The sequence below is a fragment of the Clarias gariepinus genome, chromosome 23 (assembly GCF_024256425.1).
Source record: "Clarias gariepinus isolate MV-2021 ecotype Netherlands chromosome 23, CGAR_prim_01v2, whole genome shotgun sequence".
NCBI lineage: Eukaryota > Metazoa > Chordata > Actinopteri > Siluriformes > Clariidae > Clarias > Clarias gariepinus.
This window is the reverse complement of record NC_071122.1, coordinates 3,299,505-3,326,388: the sequence shown is the minus strand read 5'-3', so window position 1 is coordinate 3,326,388 and position 26,884 is coordinate 3,299,505. Positions and strand designations below refer to the sequence as shown.

General features: G+C 39.2%; 2 protein-coding genes across 4 annotated transcripts; one reads left to right on the top strand and one right to left on the bottom strand.

Annotated features, from left to right (window-relative positions):
• Nucleotides 1-7,059: 7,059 nt before the first annotated feature.
• Nucleotides 7,060-12,292, bottom strand: LOC128511000 (translocon-associated protein subunit alpha-like). 2 transcript variants are annotated; one of them, XM_053483598.1, is made up of 9 exons: nucleotides 12,154-12,292; nucleotides 10,881-10,999; nucleotides 10,028-10,118; nucleotides 9,743-9,870; nucleotides 9,533-9,667; nucleotides 9,164-9,240; nucleotides 8,390-8,468; nucleotides 8,205-8,298; nucleotides 7,060-7,807 (listed from the first exon to the last, which is right to left on the bottom strand). In XM_053483598.1, exons 1-9 carry the CDS (start codon nucleotides 12,221-12,223, stop codon nucleotides 7,740-7,742), a joined length of 861 nt encoding a protein of 286 aa, XP_053339573.1. In that variant the 5' UTR covers nucleotides 12,224-12,292; the 3' UTR covers nucleotides 7,060-7,739. The 2 variants fall into 2 exon arrangements, with proteins under 2 accessions (XP_053339573.1, XP_053339574.1); XM_053483599.1 differs by having other exon boundaries at nucleotides 8,205-8,295.
• A 1,165-nt stretch (nucleotides 12,293-13,457) lies between these two features.
• On the top strand, nucleotides 13,458-26,344 carry LOC128511255 (signaling threshold-regulating transmembrane adapter 1-like). Of its 2 annotated transcripts, none has more exons than XM_053484033.1 (6): nucleotides 13,458-13,709; nucleotides 13,928-14,044; nucleotides 15,295-15,331; nucleotides 22,925-22,986; nucleotides 23,105-23,136; nucleotides 25,837-26,344. In XM_053484033.1, the coding sequence occupies exons 1-6, from the start codon at nucleotides 13,688-13,690 to the stop codon at nucleotides 26,086-26,088; spliced, it is 522 nt and encodes a 173-aa protein (XP_053340008.1). In that variant the 5' UTR covers nucleotides 13,458-13,687; the 3' UTR covers nucleotides 26,089-26,344. The 2 variants fall into 2 exon arrangements, with proteins under 2 accessions (XP_053340008.1, XP_053340007.1); XM_053484032.1 differs by having other exon boundaries at nucleotides 25,834-26,340.
• The last annotated feature ends 540 nt before the right edge of the window (nucleotides 26,345-26,884 follow it).

Genomic DNA, 26,884 nt, shown 5'->3' with positions numbered 1-26,884 from the left:
CCAATTTTCCAATGACTTCTCCTGTCTTGCTTCTCGGATCTCTATCTCAATCTCGACCCTGTTCCATCTCCTCCTACTCAGGCGCTGCTACCACTACCGGCACACATCACCCACCACGAACCATGCCTCCCTGCACCACCCACATATAACGACAACCCACTCACCTTCACCCGTTCATTTCTGTCTCCGTGCTCTCTAGTAGTCGAGCTCCAAGCCTCATCCTTTCCACCAAAACATTCAAAGGTAGCTTACATCATTACTCTTCTTTCTGGCAGAGCAAGGGATCGGGAAACCTCCCTATGGGACGCCCAAGGCCCTTGCTGCACCACTTTTGAGACGTTTATCAATGTAATGAGGCGGGTGTTCGATTGCTCATTTTCTGGGCGACAGACGACTACCCAAATTAGGCCAAGGGTCTCGTTTCGTTCACAAATATGCCATCAATTTCTGGACTGTGGCTCCCTCATGTGGCTGGGATCATCAAGCACTTTTCGATGCTTCGCCGATCCCATCAAAGATGAGCTAGCTGCTCGAGAGCTCTCTTCCACTCAGCTTGTGGATCTCAATACTCGCGTTGACGCACTTAAGCTTGATCATGGTGAAGCTGAAGATCATCAGCCACTCCATACTCAAATCTCCATTCCAGACTTCACCAGGCCTTTATTTAAAAACCCCACCCGAACCCATGCAAATTTGCTGCAAACGCCTCTCGTTAAAGGAATGGCAATGCTACTTTTATTGTGGTCAAGCAAGCCACGTGGTGCAATCCTGCCCATTAAAATCCCTGGCCTCCAGGTAATTGAAGGGCCCCACTCTCAACCCTCTCCCAGATTCATGACCACTGTTCCCAGTAACCTTAACCTACATTAATCAGTCCTATGTCATGAAAGCGATAGACTCTGGAGCCGACCAAAACCATCCACCATCAGCCGTCTTTAGATCCCATCCCACTTACTCAGCCAGCCATTTCATGTTCAGGCACTAGAGGGCAGCAAACTTCCACCACATACTGACCACTCACCATACAGCTCTCTGGTAACCATTCTGAAACTATCTCTCTCATACCTATCTGAAGCCCTCACGTGCCAGTAGTCACAATTACAATCAAGAACTGCTACCCACTTCCCCGCTTTTTAATTACTCCAAGTGAAATGGACATGCTACTTAGTCTTTTTCCTTCTGGTAACATTCCTCTCATTTTCAACCTCCCCTCAGACAAACTCCAATCATCTTTCCTCCCTCTCCTAAACTACTTTTCATTAACACTAATCAGTTCCTGCTGCTTTTAAGAAAGCAAGGGTTATTCTGTCTCCATCCTCCTGGACCTGTCAGCTGTATTTGACACAATGAACCACAAGATTCTATTTTCTATTCTTATAAGCCTTGAAATCTGTGGAACGGCATGGCAATGGTTTGCTTCTTACCTAGAATATAGGTCGTGTGAGGTGACATGAAGGGGATCCTTCCCCATGCAGACTCTCTACAGGGCTCAGTACTGGGTCCTCTTCTGTTCTCTTGGTAAAGTTACATTATCACATAGCTTTCATCCCATTGTTATGCAAATGAAACACAACTTATTTTTTCCTTTCCTCCCTTAGACACTGGCAGACATCTCATCCTGGATAGCAGCTTATCAGCTGAACCTCAGTAAAACAAATTGCTCTTTATCCCTGGTGATTTATCCCCCAGTCAAGACCTTGTAATCTAAATAAATGTGTTGTGCTTTACCAAAGGTAGCGTTTTAATCTAAAGGATGATACACGTGTGCACAGATATGATCAGATTTATCAATAAAAATGCAGACATAATCCCCAAGAAATTTAATTGCTACCATTAAACATTTTTATTTTTATTAATTTTATGTTAAATAAATTTTGGGTGGAGACATCTGCTTGGTCTTGTAAATTCGTTTTAAAAGCCCCCATTATTTGCCACCAGTGAAAACAATTTGATAACTTCACACCTATTGTGAATAAAAGGTGAGAAGAGATTCCCGAAGAATCCCCTGACATGAATCCCATTGAGGTGGTGTGGCATGCTCTGAAAGACTATATTCGAGAAGAAGCAATACCAACTACGAAGTCAGAATTAAATGCTGCCATTAATACATTCTGGTTTCAGAAACTAACAGAAATGGCATGCAATAAATACATAAATAGGTTCTTCCAGTTGTGATTAGGAATCAGGGTGGACACATTACAATATCCCAAATACTAAATGTTCAATAGCTTTACATAAATGTTCTTATATGCACAAAAGAATTTTTCCCCAAGGATAATTCTAATAGCATGAATCCACACTAAGTACAACAAAGAATTGTGTATAATACGGAGCCCCCCAAGGGTCATGTGGGGGTTGAGAGGTTGTGTGCAGATCACTGAGCTTCTATAGACTCTCAAATTGACATTTTTACATTGACATTTTTCAATCCCTGGAAGGGAACAGATGGATATTTTCCTTATCATAACATTTGATGTATTGTTTTCTTTAATCACTTTATACACAACCCATGAGCGGAGACGATTACCCACAATTCGCAAGAAAGAGAAAAACAGTTGGCTCAGTTGTGATCACATGACGCTCGGCGGCTCCATGCTTATCTTGCGAAACACTTGCAAATTGCGTTACTTGCAATCAGAGGTTTCACTGTATTAGTTTTCACTGTTATGCTGATGCCACACAGTTATATGTCTCAGCAAAAACAGATGAGAAAAACAAGCTCAATAAAGTTAAGCAATGTGTGAAGGACATAAAAGACGTTAACGTTAAAAATGTTAACTAACCTCCTTCTGCTTAATCCTGCCTTCTTCTTTGTCTTTCGGCTGTTCCCTTTCAGGGGTCGCCACAGCGAATCATTTGCCTCCATCTAACCCTATCCTCTGCATCCTCTTCTCTCACACCAACTAACTTCATGTCCTCTTTCACTGCATCCATAAATCTCCTCTTTGGTCTTCCCCTAGACCTCCTGCCTGGCAGTTCCAACCTCAGCATCCTTCTACCGATATATTCACAATCTCTCCTCTGAACATGTCCAAACCACCTCAATCTGGCCTCTCTGACTTTATCTCCAAAACATCTAACGTGGGTTGACCCTCTGATAAACTCATTCTTAATCCTATCCATCCTTGTCACTCCCAAAGAGAACCTCAACATCTTCAGCTCTGCTACCTCCAACTCTGCCTCCTGTCTTTTCTTCAGCGCCACTGTCTCTAAGCCGTAGAGCATCGCTGGTCTCACCACTGTCCTGTACACCTTTCCTTTCATTCTCGCTGATACTCTTTTATCGCACAACACACCTGACACTTTTCTCCACCCATTCCAACCTGCCTGTACCCGCCTCTTCACCTCCTTTGAACACTCTCCGTTGCTCTGGACCGTTGACCCTAAGTACTTAAAATCCTGCACCTTCTTTACCTCTGCTCCCTGTAGCCTCACCGATCCTCCTGGGTCCCTCTCATTTACACACATGTATTCCGTCTTGCTGCGGCTAACCTTCATTCCTCTGCTTTCCAGAGCATACCTCCACCTCTCCAAATTTTCCTCCACCTGTTCCCTGCTCTCGCTACAGAGCACGATGTCATCTGCAAACATCATAGTCCATGGGGACTCCTGTCTTACCTCATCTGTCATCCTGTCCATCACCAGAGCAAACAAAAAGGGGCTTAGAGCCGATCCTTGATGCAGACCCACCTCCACCTTGAACTCTTCTGTCACACCTACAGCACATCTTACCACTGTCTTACAGCTCTCATACATGTCCTGCACCACTCTAACATACTTCTCTGCCACTCCAGACTTCCTCATACAATACCACAGCTCCTCTCTTGGCACCCTGTCATACGCTTTCTCTAAATCTAAAAAGACACAATGCAACTCCCTGTTACCTTCTCTATACTTCTCCGCCAGCATCCTCAAAGCAAATACTGCATCTGATGTACTCTTTCTAGGCATAAAACCATATTGCTGCTCACAAATGCTCACCTCTACCCTTAACCTAGCTTCCACTACTCTTTCCCACAGCTTCATTGTCTGGCTCATTAGCTTTATACCTCTATAATTGCCACAGCTTTGCACATCTCCCTTGTTCTTAAAAATTGGCACCAATACACTTCTCCTCCATTCCTCTGGAATCCTCTCACTCTCCAAAATCTTGTTAAACAAACTTGTCAAAAACTCTACTGCCACCTCTCCTAAGCACTTCCATACCTCCACAGGTATGTCATCAGGACCAACAGCCTTTCCACTCTTCATTCTCTTCAACGCCCTTCTCACCTCACTTCTACCAATATTTGCTACTTCCTGTTCCACAACAGTCACCTCTTCTACTCTTTGTTCTCTTTCGTTTTCCTCATTCATCAACTTCTTAAAGTACTCCTTCCATCTTCCCATCACCCTCCTGGCGTCTGTCAGTACATTTCCATCTCTATCTTTAATCACTCTAACCTGCTGCACATCCTTCCCATCTCGATCTCTCTGCCTTGCCAACCTGTACAGATCCACCTCTCCCTCCTTACTGTCTAGCCTAGCATACAAGTCCTCATATGCTCTTTGTTTGGCCTTTGCCACCTCTACCTTCACCTTACTCTGCATCTCCCTGTACCCCTGTCTACTCTCTTCAGTCCTCTCAGTGTCCCACTTCTTCTTAGCTAGCCTCTTTTCCTGTATACACTCCTGGACTTCCTCATTCCACCACCAAGTCTCCTTGTCCACTTTCCCCTTACCTGATGATACACCAAGTACCCTCCTACCTGTCTCCCTGATCACATTGGCTGTAGTTGTCCAGTCAACTGAAAGCACCTCCTGACCACCCATAGCCTGTCTCAACTCCTCCCTAAAGACTTCACAACATTCTTCCTTTCTCAGCTTCCACCACTTTGTCCTCTGCTCTGCCTTTGTTCTCTTCGCCTTTCTCACCACCAGGGTTATTTTACACACCACCATTCTGTGTTGTCTGGCTACACTCTCCCCTACCAACACTTTGCAGTCCCTGATCTCTTTCAGGTTACAACGTCGACGGTAATCCTGCCTGTGGTCCTCATAGTCATAGGACCACAGGCAGCTAGAAGTAAGCTTTTTGACCATACTGTAACTTTAGATGGCCTTTCTGTTCCATCAAGTGCAACAGTAAAAGACCTCGGTGTGATAGATTCTAGTCTTTCATTTGATGCTCATGTGGAAAATATTGCCAGAATAGCATTCTTTGATATATTGTCACTAAACAATGCAGAAAAATTACTTCATGATTTTATTACCTCTATGTTACTATTGTAACGCCTTTATTACCTCTATGCTACTATTGTAACGCCTTACTATCTCATTGTTCAACTAGGTGCATAAGCAAGCTTCAGTCACAGTAGGTCAGAATGCAGCATCGAGAGTCCTTATTTGAATCAGAAGACAAAAGCACATCACCCCTATCTTATCCACACTGCATTGGCTATACATCACATCGATTTTAAAATACTATTTTTGAATTATAAAGCATTAAATAGTCTCATGCCGTAGTACCTAAATTAACTACTAGTTTCTCACTATCAGCAATGCCTACTTCGATCAAAGGAAGCAGGCTGCTTGTCAGTACCAAGTATTATGAAACAGAGGGCAGAGCTTCAACCTTCTAATTAATGTTTGGGACTCAGAGACAGTCTCACTGTTTAGGTCTAGGCTAAAAACCTATTTATTTATTTAGACAAGCATTTTCGTCAATAGATTTACCTTAGGTAAAGGAGCAGATCTGGGGACCCATAGACAAAGCGTATTATGGTGAATTGGTATGTTAAGATGCTGTCTTCCCCACTCTCACTCAGGTTTGTTGACTTTAAAGTGATTGGTTACTTCACATCCTAGAGAGCTCTCATATCTCTGTTTCTGTCTGGCTCTTCCTTTTACTTATGCTGACATAGTTAGTCCTGCTGGAGTCCCTGTTTGTACTTTAGATTAAATATACATTCACCTTATACATTATGTGACTGTGACCATACCCAACTGTTATCTCTCCCCCTCCCTGTCTCTCTCTCTGTCGAGCTACACATGTTGCTCCTGAGCTGGCAGTGATTTAGACCCCCTCTGCCCTCTGGACCTTTTAGAGTTGTCCTGGTGACCCGCTTCTGGTTGGAGATGTTGTCTGCTTGGGATGCGTGTCGTGACTGGGGACGGTTCCACAACACCATGAAGACAGTCCTCTGTTCTCTCAATACTTCAGGACTGGAGATTCCTATAGTCTGTCTGAGCCTTCAATAACAAACTGGATTCCGTATTAACTTAAAGACAACATCTATTATATTAAACTTCCAGACGCCATACACACAGTATGACCTAAGATCAATCCCTCTCAAGGTTTCCTTCTATTGCAATCTCAGGGAGTTTTTCCTTGCCACCATCGCCCTCGGCTTGCTCATTGGGGACTATCTAATCATTTTGATTTATACACATTTCATACAAATTCCCAGAATTTTTCTGATTTTGTAAAGCTGCTTTGTGACAATGGCAATTGTTAAATCCGCTATATAAATCAAATGTAATTGAATTGTTATTTCAAGGCTGGAGTACTGGAACTCACTCATGGCAGGTCTGACGCTGACCACCATTCGTCCTATGCATCTGATCCAGATTTCTGTAAATGCTTTTTTGATTGATCCTAGGAAATATTCCAATCATTCTGAGTATCTACACTGGAGAGCAGCACACAGCACTGAGTACGATAAACAGCTGTAATTAATCGTGAATTAGAACTGAGAAAATCTATGCAAATTAATTATGTCGTAAGAGAGTAACAAATCCAAATGAATTATTCCACAGACTGATGATAGGGCACACACTGCGCAACATCTTTTCAGTTCCTACAATTTCCTCCCTGCAATTATTTCCTTTTTCATTAACTCAAAAATGAAATAAAATATTATACCTGAGAACTAAGTGTATCCTGACACACAGAGACATCACACCCACACTATCCCACTTTATTACAGATAGAAATGTTACAAAAACCAGCGGCTCTGAGCTTTTTATTATGTACAGTTTCAGTACTAGTTTTATTTCACACTGTGACAGGGTTTGAAAATAAAAATTGATAATAATAATAATAATGAGAGGACTGTTCATTTAGAAATGTAATACATTTGTCTCCTGGGTCTGTAACATGAATTTGGTCCAATTTCTTTTGGTCGGTCCAAAATGAAAAGTCTAGTCATCTAGATTTGGAATAAAACATAATGTGGCTAACAAACACTGGAAGCTAACAGACAGCAGATGTAACATGTGATCCTGCTCATGTTCATCACAAACACTGATGTAAAAAGCACATTTCTGTTTATTCTTAAACTTAGTGTTTATTATAAATTAGTGTTTGTTATATTGAGTCCTCTCATTTTAAGAGTTGAACATCACAGGGAAGTGTTTCTCCTCCTGTGTGTGGTTTGATCATAAAGCAACACCACTGCTGATCTGCTCCATGGGCTGGGTCCCAGATGCAGCACTTCTACACTAACTTATTATATTTTAGAGCCTCACACTGTTCTGCAGTTTGAGACGGAGTCCATGACGTCATCTCCTGTTCCTATTTAGAAGATTGATCAGAACAGCAGACTTGCTGCTGTAACGCTTCTTCAGAAATTTTGGATATGTTGAAGCATTTTAACAATTGCTTAGTCCGTGAATGAAAAGTGTGAGAGTGCAGGGAACTTGTAGAAGGTAAAACTGCTGGAATGTGATGACGCTTTGGGTGTTAAAAGCTGTTGTTGTTACTGATCTGTAGCACCGGCTGTCCTCCTGGCACGCTTTCTCGGGGAAGCTCTAGGAGATGCTTTGTCTGAAAAACGAGAACGAGCGACTTAACTAGTTTATTAAAAACTGAAGTCTTAATGCTGTTTGCATAAAAAAAAAAAAAGATTTAAAAAACACCACTGATAAATGTACAGCACTGTCAATCAACATGCTTATTAAAATATTAAGCCATGCCCACTACCTATATAATATACACTTCATGTTTTTTATCCAGACCTTCCTAAAAGATTGAATGACACACCCAGATTTGGAATCATACACACCTGATAAGTGTGATCATATCTATTGTGGTAATCATCTAAGCCAATCAAAACACAGAACACTGGAGCATTGGGTCAAACTATGGAACCAGGTGGCACACTAGGACACAGGAGAGCATTCATTTTTCAAAGAAACTGATAAAAGCAGGTTATTAAACTCACTCATGACATTAAGAGTTTCCTGTGGAATCCAGCTAATGTCCACATTGTTCAGCCCTCCTGTGCCAGTTTCAACCTTCACCGGGACTCGCTTCTTCTGAAAGGTCAAAAGTCATGAATTAGGGCTAAAGACGCTTCTGATTACAGTTAGAATCCTCTGTGAGAATATTAAAGTAAAATACACTCACTTTGCGAGACTCCAAGACCTGATACATGGCGAATAGCATCAGGAAGACCAAACCGCCAAGGAAGATGTACATAAACATCCTGTTAATGATGAAAGTGTTTATGAGCCCGGAGAATGCACAGAATGCTCATTAAAACCTCTTTACTCATCTGCATGCACAGTGTAGAAATATTTCTCTGGTACATACATTTAATTTACTTCAATGTCAGTAATAAATTACTTACAATCATTTACACTCAACCCCTTACACTCAATCACTTACACTGAGCCATTTATACAAACTTGTTTACACTAAATAACTGAAACTGAATAACTGACAACGAATCACTTACGCAGAATCGTTTATACTAAATACATTATGCTGAATTCACTTACACTAAACAATTTGTACTGTTTAAATGAATCCTGGACAGAACCATTTACAGCAAATTACTGAGTCATTTATACTGAATCACTTATGCTGAATCACTTACACTGATACACTTACATCATCTTACTTATACTAAATTTATGCTAAATCATTTACATTTGAGTCAATCACTTACACTGAGTCATTTATACTAAATAACTTCCACTGAATCACTTACAATAAACCCTTTACACAGAAACATTTATACTGAGTCAGTGACAATGAGCCACATACACAGAATCATTTACACTGAATACATTATCATGCAGCCGAATTATTATATAAATAGCTGAATCATTTACACTGAATCACTTTCAGCTTGAGGTAAATCAATAATATTCATGCAAATAAAGTAAGTGTCCTTACGTTTCTCCATCCAGACCCTCGTCCAGTTCAGTGATGGTCACCGTCTGGTTAAAAACAGCACTCTGGAAAACATTTCCCTTTAAAAGACAAAGGAAAAAGAAAAACTTAAAATCACTCTTAAAGACAATAATAAATAACATTAATAAATCTTATTAATAATTATGAAAACATAAAAACAACAGCACTGTAAACACACACACACACACACACATACATACATTGCTATAACGATAAATCTTTTAAAAATCTACAACAATACCTGTATAATTAGTATTCAATTGCCATGTATCTGATTCTTAATGCCTTATTTTACAGTAAAATAGAATTAAATAAAGGTGTTATATGAAGTAAAGTGATGTGGTGGTGAACCTCAGAGTCGTGGTAGTTGAGCAGGATGACAAGGCCAAATGGACGACCGGCCATCGGCTGTGCGGGAATAAAAGAGTACTCGAATGATGCCTGTTTCTCCGGCTGCACCACGGCATCCAGCTGCAGAGCTGTGAACTACACAACACAAAATACTAATTATTATAATACAAATTATTTTTATTATTATTAATTGTCAAAGGGCAGGCTCACATTTTGGATGTAGAACTGGTAGTCCTGTGGGTAACGGAACGATGCCTCAAGAGAGCGAACTGTAAAATCCTGACTGCCTTTATTAGTAAAACCAACCAGAAACTTCACAATCTCATTTGCTGGAAACTCTACGAAAATAAAATTGATACATTTCCAACATTAGAGAGAATTTTTTTTTTATATACCAGGAACAATTAAAGAGAGAATATGATGTGCACTTTAATAGGTGCACTCAGACTGTTTGATATTAAACACAGGTCAGATCACTGAAACGCAGTCTCTGACCTTCTCCTGTAATGAAGATGATGGTGGTGTCTGCATCGGGGTGAGACGTCACATCTGCAGTTTGGGAATCTTCATCTAAATCATCAGCATCCTGCAGAAAGAAAGCACCGGTCTCGTGATAACACACTATCTTGTCATAAACACACTCAGGTGTGTATGTGTTTATGTCTAATCCTTGTCATTTAAATCCGATGATTAGATAAAGTCTCCCTTTGCCTCAGACGCAGAGGTGTGTTCAGATGCTGCACTGGAGCTACAAGCCTAACATCTGCATCCACATCATCAATTTTTTTCTTTTTCTTTTTTAATCATTAATGCTTTCATGCACAGTTTCCCCATTTCAGGTTATTTTATATTTTTTTATAAAATATAAGATGTTAATTATCTCCAAATTACACTGGAGGAAATTAACCTTAACTCATGAACATTTGTTTTTTGCAAACTTTATTTAAGCTGCACATAAACTAAATTAAATAAGAAAATAATTAAATTATTTAAAACGTTAATAATTAAATTATTTTACTTTTTAGGTATATATTTTCCTTCATTGTGTCATGCAAAAATCATAAACTGTGTAAAGTGTGAATGCACGGACATTAACACTTTTATTTTTTAGAGCTGAATGTTTTCAATTCTGCACACTATTATTTAAAAACATAATTATTATTATTTAATGCAGGCTATTTTAGCCTTTTTTTTTTTTTTACTTCTGGACCAATTTTTTTATTTCAGTGTTATTTATACAGAATCAAAATTCAAATCTAATGAAAAAAGATTGACCTGTATATTAATTATTTATTTTAAATATATATGAATTACGCATGAAATAATTTATCATTGGTGTTGCTCTCACCTCATCTCCTGTCTGAGGCTCCAGAACTTCCTCCTCATCTTCATCCTCCTCCTCTTCCTCCACTGCTGCATCTAGTACGTCATCTGTCACTTCAGCGTCAGGTTCTGCATACACTCGGCCTGCAAGAGCACGAATGTGTGTTCAATAACATGCAGTGTGTTCTGGCATTTTCATCATCATTTAATCAACCATTCGTTAATTCATTAACTTAACTCATGCTTTGGTAAATATTAATCAATTAATTTATTTAATTGCTATGGTATTCTAGGATCAGCCATGTGAAAGTGAACAGGTTAATTTATTTACAGTCTGTTTTTTTATTTATTTCAGATAATAAAGATTACATTCTATTCTTATCGACCACATGAATATTTGTCATCAATAATAATTGAAAGAATAACACTAAGAATAATCATGATGATTAAAATGATTATTGTTTTAGTCTAGGGTTCTTCAGATGCTTACGGGTTCTTCTGATCTAGATTCTGATGAAAGTCAACTGTTTCTCCTTCTTCAGGGGTCTAGACAGAACCTTTAAAAACAGATGTTTCCCTCTGAGAAAGAAAAGATGAAGAAGCCTTCACGAGGTGAGTTGTTTTGGGGTTCTCACAGCAAGCTCCCCAGTGTTGTATGACCACTGTACAGTGTGTGTGTGTGTGTGTGTGTGTGTGTGTGTGTGTGTGAAGATCCAGACTGTTGAACACACACTGCGGATTTCACTTCAGGTTCCTTAAAGAGTTCTGCTCAAAACCCTGTGCAGTTCTTTAAAGGTTCCTCCAGAGCACATTGTATAATCCCCCAGATTTTTTTTTTCTTTTCAGACTTTAGCGCGCGCCCGAGCGCGAGTGCGAGCGCGTGTGTGTTTAGGACACGTCATCTCATTAGGAGTGAACTGGGACAGGGACGCGCGCGCTTCACTACGGTTAATACTCTTATTACTGCACACTTTAAAGAGTTCTTAAAGTTTCCTCTTCATCAGTTTATTATTAGATTCTTCTCGTTTGGCATAAGTATGACGTCACAGGGCGAGTAGAACCGCATGCACGAACTTTATAAAAAAATTATAACAGAAAAGCGAGCTACATATTTAGCATACACATAAACCTGTGTGTATACCTGTGTGTGTGTGTGTGTGTGTGTGTTAGTGACAGAGGAATGAATGGAGCAGAACTGGAGTTTAGTGCCACGTCACACCACTCTGTGTGTGTGTGTGTGTGTGAGAGAGAGAGCGAGAGAGTGTGTGTGTGTGTAAAGTAAGTGTAAAGAGACTCACCGCCGGAGAGCAAAGCGGCCGGAAACAGCAGCAGATACACAAACAGCGACTTTAATCCGAGCAGCAACATTGTTTCATGAAGAAGTGAAGAGAGAGAAAAAGAGAGAGCTGACTGTAACTACTGACCAGAGAGAGAGGGAGGGGGTGGGGCTGTGGGCGTGGTTTTAGTTTTAGGAACGCCCACTTAGACTAACGGGCTCGCTTCTGTTTCGCATGTATTATATTCTTGCAATGTTCACTGCACACACACACACACACACACACACCACTTCCGTTCCTGTATAAGTGTATATGTGTGTTTGTTTGTGTGTGTGTGTAATGAGTCTCATGTCCTCACAGATTGTTATGCCATGTTTTGTGGATGACACACCGCTCACTCTCTCCTCTCCTCCCTCACTCATGTTTCTGCTCAGATCTCAGGTCTCCAGACATCTCATCCTGGATGGAAGCTCATCAACTGCAACTTCTTGGCAAAACCTGAAACTGCTGTTCATCCCTGCTGATCCATCCATCCATCCATCCATCCATCCATCCATCAGGATTGTATAAACTCCCTGGACACTATCTGAGATCCTACCTTCAGTTACTGTAGACAATTTCCTGTCATTTTCCTCTCAAACACTCATGTTCATGTCTCTTCACACTACTGGTCCTCACTCCTGGGAGGTCTCGGTGCACCATTTGTCCCCTGCAGCTGATCCAGAATGCAGCTGCATGACTTGTTTTCAACTAACTCAAGTTCTCTCACACCACCCTACTTCTCCACTCCCTCCATTGGCTTCTTGTAGCTGCCCGAATCGAATTCAAAAGCTAAAAAAAAGATCCTGTGCCCATGTACTTTTCAGCTCTGCACTCTACAGTCACACTCTGCACCGCACTACGTTCCCTCAGATCCTCCAGCACTGCTCAAATGATCCCACTGTCCCTCAGGGATCGAGGAAGTAAAGAATATAGACTCTTTTCTGTTCTGGTACCTAGGAATGAACTTCTATGTCTGTACAGCTGAGTCACTGGCAATCCTTAAGCGCCAATAACATACCTGTGTGTGACAGATGTACTGATGATCTGTATTTATTGACGTAAACCTCTATGTAATTCACTCTAGATAAGGGCATTTGCCAAACGCTGTAAATGTAAATCACACAAAATGGGACAGACGTCTGTTTTGACAAATTTAATGTTATTGAACTAGTTTATGCAACATTTTGCTTATTTATACTGTAAGTACTTCTATTCTATTGTATTCTATTGTATTCTATTCTATTCTATTTTTACCTTACAGCTCTCTACCCCAACATGGATTTCACTCATACACACGCATGCCATGCTGCAATACCGAAAACTCCTTGTGCAGCGTAGCAGGTTTCCTTCTAAATGTCAGATGTGGTTTTGTGCAGAATTTTTTGCTTTGCTGGTTTGTTGTCAAGCCGAGTGGAGGAGGTGTTTACATCCTGCTCAAACTTGTATCCTCGATTTATAACACACACCTTTAACTCACATTACAGCTCAGAGCACAGGCACCGTCATTACTGTCATGGTGAATAACTGCACACTGGGTGAGTAAGTCATTATTGAGACCATCAGGGTCGAAGTTGAAAGGTCTGAAAGCATCAGAGCATAGAGATCATCCTTAAATGGTAGAGCGAGCTTCACACTGAACTCTCTCTCTCTCTCTCTTGACACTGATGCTTTCGGGATAACTCGGCCCTGACCATCTGAGCTATATTAGAATGGTGTTGTGTTGAATTGGCGTGTGTAAATGTGTTCTCTGCAGGGTTCTGGGTGTTTTGGGGCTCCAGTCAGCTCTGGGGTGTGTTGGGGTCGATCATGACGCTCCTGCTGCTTTCATTCTCCTGCAATATTTTATGCTGTCTTCAAAAACGGCTAACAGGTGAGACAGCGCTAAACCGAATGTTTCCGTTACAAACTAGCTACGTTAGCATAGCGGCATGATGAGGAAACTTATATTAATCACTTGTACAGGAACGTCAGAGGTTTGCACAAACTCATTGTAAAGATGAATTTCATGACAATATTGTGTAATGTTGCAGCAGAATAAGCGTACACACACATTGTTAATAAAAACACAAGAGTTTGGAGCGCAAGATTTAATTTAGTTTGGGTTTTCTGAAATCACACCGTAAAAATAACACACACACACACACACTTAAATTATTAATTCAGTGTTGCTAAAAGTTCTGAAATGTGTTTTAACTAGCCCGTCCTAAGGTCTCTTAACTTCCTGTTAGTGATGATGATGGACTCCGGCTAGTAAGTTTTAAGTAGTTTAATGTAAAAGGTGTGTGTGTAACAGCACTCATTGGATTAATTAACACAGTACAATGGGAAATTCCAAGGAGCTCAGTGCAGATCTGAGAAACAGGTTGACTTGGATTCAGGTACATCCATCTCAAAGCCATTTTCAAACTACTGCAGATTTCAAGATCAGTGCTCACTACTGTATGTTACAACATGCTATTGGGGAATGGAGCTACTTTGTACTCCTCAGCCAAGAGGGGGAAAAAAAACAAGGAACCATTAAGGCCCAGGCCTGTCATGGACTGGAAGCAACAGGAACACTAGTGTCACTGTCTCCAGTCAAACCAGTTTTACATCACTATGGATTCAAAGAAAAAAGCCCTGGCTCCTAAATCCACAACCTCAAGCTCCACTACAGTTTGCAGCTGATCACATGGACAAGGAAAAAACCAGAGGTGTGCTTGGAGAAGTGACCCTGTGTTGAGTCACCATCTTTGTGTTTCAAATATTAGTGGGTTTTTATTAAAGGTGTGTGTGTAGAATCATTCTGATTCAGAAAAATGGCAGGTCAAGGGAACCTGCCCTGACCTTCACCTTTATTATCTGTGTGTGTGTGTGTGTGTGTGTGCAAACCTCTGACCACAACCGTAAATCACATCCGAACCGTGATAGATCACACATAAAATAAACACACATAGAGAGAAAGAGAGAGAGAGAGAGAGAGAACAGTTTGACATTAACTACTTCACTGCAATGCTTTGGGGAAACTGGGCCTAGGAGTTTTAATTTTTCTGTGTGTGTGTGTGTGTGTGTGAGAGAGAGTGAGAGAGAGAGAGAGACAGTTACAGTGTGCACTTTATGTCATCTATTTCTCATCCTCAGCTAAAGGGAAAAAGTTTCTCCCCCGATTCAGAAGAAGGTAACTCACACACAGACACACACACGCACACACACCCCTCTATTTATTATTATTATTATTATAACGTACACTTGCCTGAGTTCTCATTCTCATTAATATAAGCATTAATTACACTTTGAAGATTGACAAATTAAAGTTTTATTTATTAAATATGTTTAGGTTTAAATATGTTTCATATTTTGTTTGAGTTGTGAGAGCAGTGTGTTTATCTCTGCATATATTACGTCATTATTGCTGCAGCTGTGATTTATGCATAAGTGTTATTAACTACAGAGATCATTAAACACAGAGCCAGTACTGGCCTGTAGAGTTGTGAGGCCCTAGGCAAGGTCATGTAAGCTGGGCCCACTGGTGTAATTGTGTCTGTCATTCAGCATCTGCAATTAAGAATGTGTATAAAAAGTCAGTTTTTTGCTTGAATTAATTGTTAAAAGGAATCTGTTTTTCTTAACCTATTTATGTTTAATATTTAATTCTAAAAAGAATCTACATATTAAAATATCACACACCTATACACACACGCCATCTGTATGAGCAAAGTGTACCACAATAAAATTGTGACTGCAACATTGATGAGAAACAGATTATGCTTTGTTAAGCCATGGGCTCTCCGTCTCTGAATCTGATTTATATTTATGTAGACGTTTTTTTCCTTTATATGACGGACTAGTTGCAATCCTGAGCTGCTCGCTGTACAGTTAAATCTCCCTCCGCTGTCAGCTAGCAACCAGGTAACATAGCATAACAGGGAGATCTCACTCTCACGAGCGCGCATGCAAACACATGCACATTTAAATTTACTATTTAATTCAGCAACTGTACATACTGGTACCTTGCGCAGACATTAACTACACATTTAGCCTATATGCTTGCGCCGTGTAAAATCGGCAATAAGACAGATGACATTTTGAGAGGCAAAACACAAATTTAGTTAAATAATTTCGTATTACCATAAAATATTGGGAACTTTATTTTTGACAGCATCTTTTCTGTCATGCAACTGCCTAATAAGCAATTAAACACTGAACACTAAATGGTAAGGGCATCTCTAAAATAAGAAATTTTTTAATCAAACGTGAGCAATTTAAAGAGATATAGTGGAATCTATGTATACGAATACTATGATCATTACTATGATCATTATGGCCAGTTCTCCCAGTATTTGCACGCAGTATAATGCAAATTAATATAAGGTGCTTCTGTGTTTGTTGTGTGTTGTGTCTGTCTTTTATGCTTTTATTTATATATTGTTTTGTATTTATTATGTTTTTTAGCAATTTGTCATGTGTTAAGTATACAGAGCTATCCTTTTTATTTAATATAATGGGTAATTTTTTTCTCACTGTTGTTGTGAATTGTATCATGTTTACTGGGTCCATGTGTTGTGCGTACAACTATATTTATACATTAACGTTTTATTGTGATGAGAGAGAAATAATTTTAAGTACGTGCGCGGGGCCCTAGGCGACCGCCTGTATTACACAGAGATCATTGAAGACTGCGGTCATTAAACACAGGGTTCAATAAACATTTAGGTCATTAAGCAAAGAGGTCATTAAACACTGCAGTAATTAAACACTGCAGTCATTAAACACAGAGGTCATTAAGAGTGTTGGATTAGTTTTTTGATCTAATGCGTATTCTGACGCGTTAGGTCCGCCATTTAAGTTCTCAGTTATTTAGTTATATTTTTAAAAATGTAATCCGTTAGTCAGACAATTTATCTAATCCGTGAGCCAGACAGCAGTCATTCCCTTAGTGTGTGTGTGTGTGAAAGTCACCCTACAAGCCCCGCCCCCAATAAGCAGCCCCCTCCTCCCAACCGTTCCCCCCGCCCCCCGTTATTCCTGCTGTTATACCCCTATCTCACCTATGTGGTTTGACTCACGGTGAGAAGCGGTGTTTGGCACTATGAGCTTCCGCAAGTGACCGCCCGACATTCTGCGACGTTCTGCAAGGTTTGGCGAAACCACATAGGTGAGATAGGGGTATTAGTAGTTAACAAACTTCGCTGAGTGATGATGGTTAACTAATTATAAAGGACTTGACTAAAACAACATGTATCAGGAATCACAAAGGAGTTTTCATTTCTGCGATGGAAAAGTACTCGAACTAGTTACTTTTATCAGAAAGTAACACTGTAATGTAACTGATTACTTTTTAATGACAGTAATTTTGTAGTAATTAGTTACTTTAAAAAGTAACGTCCCCCAACACTGGTCATTAAACAAAGAGGTCATTAAATACTGCAATGATTAAACACTGAGGTCATTAAACAGGGCGGACATTAAACAGGGCGGTCATTAAACACATGTTATTAACACAGCAGTCATTAAACATGTGATAACTGCAAGTGAAAAAAAATTATATTTGCGTCTTCCTCTTTGTATTTTGGCTGCCGCCACAGCGCATCATCTGCCTCTATCTAACCCTATCCTCTGCATCCTCTTCTCTCACACCAGCTAACTGCATGTCCTCTCCCACTGCCTATATAAATCTCATCTTTGGTCTTCCTCTGGACCTCCTGCCTACCAGTTCCAACCTCAGGGTCCTTCTACTTATATGCTCACAATCTCTCATCTGAACATGTCCAAACCACTTTAATCTCCATTGTTATTTTCAAAACATCTAACGTGGGTTGTCCCTCTGATGGACTCATTCTTGATCCTATCCATCCTTGTCACTCCCAAAGAGAACCTCAACATCTTCATCTCTGATACCTCCAACTTTGCCTCCTGTCTTTAGTGCCACTGTCTCTAAGCCATAGAGCATCACTGGTCTCACCACTGTCTTGTACACCTTTCCTTTCATTCTCGCTGATACCCTTGTCTCATAACACACCTGACACTTTTCTCCACCCGTTCCAACTTGCCTGTACCCGCCTCTTCACCTCCTTTCCACACTCTCAGTTGCTCTGGACCGTTGATCCTAAGTTCTCCACCTACTTTACCTCTGCTCTCTGTAGCCTCACTGTTCCACTTGGGTGCTTCTCATTCAGACACATGTATTCTGTCTTGCTACAGCTAACCTTTCATCCTCTGCTTTCCAAAGCGTACCTCCCGAGTGTCTCATCCTTGATGCATACCTACCTCCACCTTGAACTCTTCTTCTTCTGAGCGGGCTGCAAGACGATCAAATTTTTAAATAAAATTTTAACTTAAAAAACAAGCAAGTCTTGGTTTACGAGTACAGAGTATCATGTGGCACATATGCGCTTCTTGTTACTTTACAGCAGTGATTCTGGTAACTTTTTTCAAAGGTAAAGTGCAGGTTAATTAGTTTTATTTTTACTTCATAATTTTGTAATAATTATTTTTATATATTATTTTTTTAAGGTTGTAGAACGAAATATCAGAATTTTTATTATTTCTTATAGGGACTTTGATTTATGAGTGTTTTAATATACAAGCACACTTTCAGAACGAATAATGCTCATAATCCAAGGTTCCATTGTATTATAATTATAATTATAATTATTAATATTATCTATGCTTTTTGCTTTTCTTTTTCATTACTTTTTAGACCTAGTGTCACGTTATGTTCCACTGCACAGTTTAATGCGTGTATATAATGTTTAATCTATTTATTTCAGTTTTTTATTTTGTCATTGATTTTAAGCTTTGGCAGTAGGAGTGTATGCTGGAGCTATCACAGGTACACATAATATTGCCTGTGTTTTGTAGGATTCTCTGTTAATCAAGTGTGTTATCCCTTGAATGTTTCCGTGAATATAAATAGTGATGCACTGTTTTGTGTTTGATTACACTCAATGCAGATATTGTAATTTTCGGTGTCCTGTTTGGTGTACGGTGTATGCGCATTGTGAGTGCCGCGTGCGTGTGCGCTCTACATTAAATACAAGGATTTTAGATACAGTACATACATTCTGCCGAATGCTGCCAAACCGATAAGGACTCCATAAATGGGCATATATATCAATAATGACCCAATAACAGCGCTACCAAGCCTTAATGAGGCGTTAATGTCGGGAGGGGGCTGCTGAAATTTTTTAACATGCTCCAATTTTTCTCCTGACAATAAAGACGCTGAGAACCACGTCAGAATTTATACAGAGCCCAAAAAAGGCTGTAAGCAGCTGTAACCGTTCTTTACCAAGGCTATCTAGTTAGTTGCATTGGTCTAGATTCGGGAGTTCAAGCTCATAGGAATGGGGGCGTTGGTAGTAAAATCATAAAAATTCTAAATTCCTAAAAATTAAGATACAGTGAAACCTTGGATTACGAGCATAGTTCGTTCCAGGAGCAGGCATCAATACTTGTAAACCAAATTTCACTTTTCCATAGGAAATAATGGAAACTCAAATTATTCGTTCTATACCCAGAAAAATAAATACATAAAAATAATTAACACACAAAAAAATAAAACAAATTAACCTACACTTTACCTTTTAAAACAAGTAGAAATAAATCCAGACAGATTAGTGTTTCTGTTTGTGCGTGCAGGCGCTGTGTGTGTGTGTGTGTCTGTGTATGAAGCCCCTCCCATTCTGAGAGAGAGGGTGTGAAATTACGCACGCGCACACATAAGAGAGGCTGAGGGAGAAAATGGATTTTTAACCTTCTAATGAGACTTTCTTACACAGTAAACCTTTTTTTATTTGAATTTCACATAACCACACATTAACGAAAAGACTGTTTTGTCAGAAAAATTAGCAAGCAACATTGCTAATGACACTTGTGTGAGCGCATACTAACGAACTAATTGCTGTAAAGTAAAACAAACAAACAAAGAACCTTACCTTTAAAAAAAAATTGCGACAGGGCAGTGTTTCTGCAGAGAGTGTGTGTGTGTTTACACACACACACTAAAGCCGAGAGAGTGTGCGATCCGGCACGGTGTCAAATTATGCGCGCACACATAACAGAAAGAGAGAAATTTGATTTTTTTAACCTTCTAATGAGACTTTCTTTTGCTTTACACGCGCGCACACACGTATGTTAAAAGAAACAGTACACACGCGCTGTACACACGGGCTTACAAACATAAAATAAAATATGTTTTACACACACACGTGCTCACATTGGTATAGTAAACATAACATGCGTGCACTAATGTTGATTATGCCAGTGAGAGACGCACACTAAGACCCAGGATGGGAGTCGATGAAGAATCTTGCCTCGTCTTGCGGAGCACTCGTAAACTGCGTTACTTGTAATTCGAGGTTTCACTGTACTGAAAGTTTACACACTTTTACACTTTGTATTTATTTCATTATTTTATTTTATTTTTTATGTTTCCCCAATTTTCTTCCTTATTTCAGTCGAGGGGCTGACGTTACCATGTGACGCCAGCTGACCACATCTTTTCAAACTCCTCTACCACGCACTATTGGGGGCGGCGGAACACACTCAGAGGACAGCACTATCTGTTCCTTCCGCTTGCGTGAGCTCACAGACGGCCCAATTGGCTGTAGACCCGTAATTAATGTGAAAGCACAAAGTACCTCTTATCCATCCCTTCTGAGAGATCTCAGCCAATCAGCTCTCTCGGCTGCGAGAGGTTACAGCATCACCCAGGAATCGTTGGATGAAAGTTTAATCAGAGTAAATTAGACTTGACTTTCTAAATGTAATATTAAAATTCTCTAAAATAGGAATCTATTCAGATTTTACCTTTATAGCTATAACCTGATTAACTAACTCCTCTCTGCGATAACACACTTTCTTTAAACAATTTAAATAACGATGTTCTCTCTTACATCGACTCACACAGGGATTATATACACTTACATAACAGTTGCCCACATCCAATTCTCTGTAAGTGCTGTATAAAGGTTATAAAGTTGTTGTTTTTTTTCTAGTATTGCTGTTAAACACTTGATACGCAGGTGTAGCACAAATACACACACTTATATTAACGCTGCTTTTATCCACAAAATTCATATAACACACATTTTTTTTTCTTACAGTGGTGTGAAAAACTATTTGCCCCCTTCCTGATTTCTTATTCTTTTGCATGTTTGTCACACTTAAATGTTTCTGATCATAAAACACATTTAACTATTAGTCAAAGATAACACAAGTAAACACAAAATGCAGTTTTTAAATGATGGTTTTTATTATTTAGGGAGAAAAAAAATCCAAACCTACATGGCCCTGTGTGAAAAAGTAATTGCCCCCTGAACCTAATAACTGGTTGGGCCACCCTTAGCAGCAATAACTGCAATCAAGTGTTTGCGATAACTTGCAACGAGTCTTTTACAGAGCTCTGGAGGAATTTTGGCCCACTCATCTTTGCAGAATTGTTGTAATTCAGCTTTATTTGAGAGTTTTCTAGCATGAACCGCCTTTTTAAGGTCATGCCACAACATCTCAATAGGATTCAGGTCAGGACTTGGACTGGGCCACTCCAAAGTCTTCATTTTGTTTTTCTTCAGCCATTCAGAGGTGGATTTGCTGGTGTGTTTTGGGTCATTGTCCTGCTGCAGCACCCAAGATCGCTTCAGCTTGAGTTGACGAACAGATGGCCGGACATTCTCCTTCAGGATTTTTTGGTAGACAGTAGAATTCATGGTTCCATCTATCACAGCAAGCCATCCAGGTCCTGAAGCAGCAAAACAACCCCAGACCATCACACTACCACCCCCATATTTTACTGTTGGTATGGTGTTCTTTTTCTGAAATGCTGTGTTACTTTTACGCCAGATGTAACGGGACACGCACCTTCCAAAAAGTTAAACTTTTGTCTCGTCGGTCCACAAGGTATTTTCCCAAAAGTCTTGGCAATCATTGAGATGTTTTTTAGCAAAATTGAGACAAGCCTTAATGTTCTTTTTGCTTAAGTGGTTTGCGCCTTGGAAATCTGCCATGCAGGCCGTTTTTGCCCAGTCTCTTTCTTTTGGTGGAGTCGTGAACACTGACCTTAATTGAGGCAAGTGAGGCCTGCAGTTCTTTAGTTGTTGTCCTGGGGTCTTTTGTGGCCTCTCGGATGAGTTGTCTCTGCACTCTTGGGGTAATTTTGGTCGGCTGGCCACTCCTGGGAAGGTTCACCACTGTTCCATGTTTTTGCCATTTGTGGATGATGGCTCTCACTGTGGTTCGCTGGAGTCCCAAGGCTTTGGAAATGGCTTTATAACCTTTACCAGCCTGAAAGATCTCAATTACTTTTGTTCTCATTTTTTTCTGAATTTCTTTGGATCTTGGCATAATGTCTAGCTTTTGAGGTGCTTTTGGTCTACTTCTCTGTGTCAGGTAGCTCCTATTTAAGTGATTTTTGGATTGAAACAGGTGTGGCAGTAATCAGGCCTGGGGGTGACTACAGAAATTGAACTTTTAACTGTGATAAACCACAGTTAAGTTATTTTTTAACAAGGGGGGGCAATTACTTTTTCACACAGGGCCATGTAGATTTGGAGTTTTTTTTCTCCCTTAATAACATAATCTTCATTTAAAAACTGCATTTTGTGTTCAATTATGTTATCTTTGACTAATAGTTAACGGTTTTTGATGAGCAGAAACATTTAAGTGTGACAAACATGCAAAAGAATAAGAAATCAGGAAGGGGGCAAATAGTTTTTCACACCACTGTATATTTTATTCTTGTTTATTGATTTTGTCTTTGTGTGTTTGTCAGTGTGAGTCTTAAAAACAGAGAGATGGAGGAGAACCCTATTTACGGTAACATCACCTACACAGGTAAGAGCGAGTGCGCGCACGCGAGAGAAATTGTGTGTATTAATATGAATCTCATAAAAATATGTAAGCAGATGTGTAATAGTGTGTGTGTCATGTTTTCTGTTGTATTTAACTACAGATGAGAAACAGGAAGTGAAAACTCCCGCTGAGGTAAATTTACATCCTAATTTAAATTATCCTCTGTCAGAATTAAAAACATTATTTCTGTTCTTTAATGTGAAAGTGTTTATTAAATGTTTAGTATAGTTTTATTTCTGAGCTGAAGCTTCAGTACACACTTTAGTGCACAGTAATGAGTACACTTCACCGCTAACTCCACTAATTCAGGACTAACTCAGGAAACTAAACACTTACTCACACAATAAACACCAGTACACCCACAAAATAACCAGATAGCACACACACGTCGCGGAGACGTCTACACGACGTCATCTTTTTCATCTGGCAGATGTCATGCAGAGGGCGTTTACTCATCTGGCAGATGTTGCCGAGACGTCCGTGCCAGATGTTAGAACGACGCTTAGCCTACGTATTTAAGACGTAAATGAATTAAAATGACCCTGATCCGCTCTTTAGACGATGTTAATCAGATGTTCATTCATCTGCCAAATGTGTCTGATTCATGTCGAATAGACGTCGTTTTATTAAAACACCCCCCTCCTATTATTATAATTAAATATAATTAACCATGGTCAACAGAATTTTGTGAAGAAAGGAAATTCAAATCAAATTCAAATTTTATTTGTCACATACACAAACATACACAGTACGAAATGTAGTGAAATGCATTATACGACTGCCATTGACCCTAAAAGAGAATTAAACTTTACAAATAAGAAATAAATATAAATAAAAAGAATACGATAGAAATTAAATAGAAAAATTAAATTAAACTAGGAAAAATAGAACTAAAAATAAAAATAGAAAGCATAAGACAAACTGGATTTTTTATTTTATATTTAATAAAAACCCTGTTTTACACCAGCAGCAACTTACAAATAAGGTCTCAATTTGAAAAGATGTACAAAACATAAAACACCACAAATAAGTATTAATCATAGAAAAAAATTTAAACACCAACAGAAACGTTTTTGTATGTTATGACTTTTAAATATGACCGTTAGAGACGGTTGGTCAGGAAACTCAGGAAAAGTCAGATGCAGACAGGACACTTTTCAGTCACAAACTGCTGTAAAAAAATATAGAGATAGATATTCAATTAAAAATCATGATACTTAATTTGGCAAATGAACAATATTTATACTTTCTTCCTCTCGCTTCACAACTCATGAGAACAGACCGAAACCAGAACTGAACCGCAGATTAAGCACGCGCATATTAAAAATAAAAAATACAAGAAATAACTTAAACCAAAATAACGTGACTAAACATCGCTAAACAGCAGGTGACATTTATGTTCAGTATTTTGTTTCTATTTAGAAAGATGGGAATTAATTCCTGCTTACCTTTTCCAAACGCCCGCCAAACGTTTGTCTTCTCAACACACTGTGTTCTCTTCTCGCGATGTTTGCTCTGATATTTCCGTATTTTCATAGTGACAAGATTTCTTTGGTTTATCTCAACATAATTGAATCTAATACATGTTAAGTTGTTGAATTTCAAGCAAATACAACATGATTTATTCATGTTTATCTTGGAAACATTAAATTATTATGTACAAAACACATATTACATTTTAGTACATGTAACAGGTAGCCAACTTCCTTTTTTGAGTGTATAAGAAAAAAAATGGGAAAAGTAACATGAATCTGCATTTACATCTACAAAGTAATGTAGTGATCGTCTTTAAATGTGCTATACGTTCTAGTAAAATATCTGGATTAAAAAAAAAAAAAAAAATTCACGTATTTCCCCTCTAAATCATTCAAGTCATAGCTGATGCTGCAGCTTCCCGTCCACATACCAGCAAATTTCGGATGATAAAGATACGTTGTATAGATGTAAAGACGATGCATCATTTAACAGCTCAAACAGGCGATCTACAGACGATCAAATGCTATCTGGGTACACACTGCTGTTTCTACTAAACACCCACTCACTTACTAAAAAATCGGAATATTGTGGAAAAGTTATCATTTTTCCTAATTTAATTAAAAAAGCAAAACTCTCATAAATAATATGTAAAGTGAAATATTTCACATCTTTTTAGTTTGTTGTAATTTCAATGTGTACGACTTATAGCTCATTAAGAAAAATCCAGCATCGCAAAATATTAGAATATTTACTAAAATCAATCACAAAAAGAGTTGCAATACAGAAATGTCAAAATTTTGAAACATTATGTTCATTTACACCTTTACTCAGGGCTCCTTTGGCACAAATTACTGCCTTAAATACATAAATACTTACTCATTTATATAATGTTAATTTGGTTAATTTGTTATATTTTTACTTCATATTTTGTATTGATTATATTATTATTTTATTATATAAATATTTGGGGAATGAATCATCAGAGTTTCCATCATTTCTTATGGGGAAATTTGCTCTAATATATAGTTGTTTAAATATAAAAGCACAATGTTTAACTGTATTAAGTACTTAATACGTAAGTTTATACTAAATAATTACTTGCTCAAAGCAAATACTATGTAAACACACTAAACACTATTCCTACCTCTAGAAGGTCATATGTGATTAGTGGTACAGCTCATGAATAATAGTAGTATGCATTAGGACGTATGTGTGTGTAGTGTAAGTGTGCATCAGTCATACAGGTGCGTGTTATTTACCTGTAATGATTGTTTCCGTGTTTTATAGTGATGGTGGTGTTTATGCATGTGCGTATGTGTGTGTGTGTGTGTGTGTGTGTGTGTGTGTTGTTAGCAGAACTTCTCTGCTCGAGACTGCTATGCTAACCTGAGCCTGAAAGCTCCTAAGCCTTCAGCGCCTGGCCGTGCGTCTCCTCTTAGTCAGATCCAGTATTCAGATGTTCTGATGATCTGTGAGGAACCAGAGGAGAAGAACTCAGAAGATAAGGACTCCTGCTCAGGTCTGTCGGATCTGTATGCCTCGGTCGATGCAGAACGTATTAAGAGCAAGAAGGAGCAGAGCAATGAGCCATACGCCAATCATGTGTGAGGAGCAAGGACACGCCCCTCTGCTGTCTTTTCATCAACTTCATTATTATCATCACCTCCATGATCATCATAATCACCACCATCACATACCCACCATCATCATCATCATTACCATCATCCTCATCATCATAAGCATCATCAGCTCCATGATCATCATCATCACCACCCCAGCATCATCATCATCATTACCATCATCCTCATCATAAGCATCATTATCACCTCCATGATCATCATCACCACACCCACCATCATCATCATTAACATTACCATCATCCTCATCATCATAAGCATCATCACCTCCATGATCATCATCATCACCATTACCATCATCCTTATCATCATCATCATAAGCATTATTATCACCTCCATGATCATCACCACACCCACCATCATCATTACCATCATAAGCATCATAAGCATCATTATTACCTCAATGATCATCATCATCTTCATCACCATCACCACCACCACCATCATCATCCTCACTTCCATCATCATCATAATCATTATCACCTATATCATCATCACCATCGCCATCATCATCATCATCATCATCACAACAGCTCTGTAAGACGTCTCTGGTGACGGACTAATCTGCCACAGCAACATCAGCAGACAATCAGAAACCTGGGTTCCTCAGAATGCTCTTATAAATATTTCGAATACAATCATTATAATCTCTTTTAGTGTGTGTGTGTGTGTGTGTGTGTGTTCGCATGTGTGCATGTGTGTGTCAGTGTGTAAGACACAAGCCTGAGAAATAAACAGAAACCTTGTTTACTCCAAGTGTTTAAGAT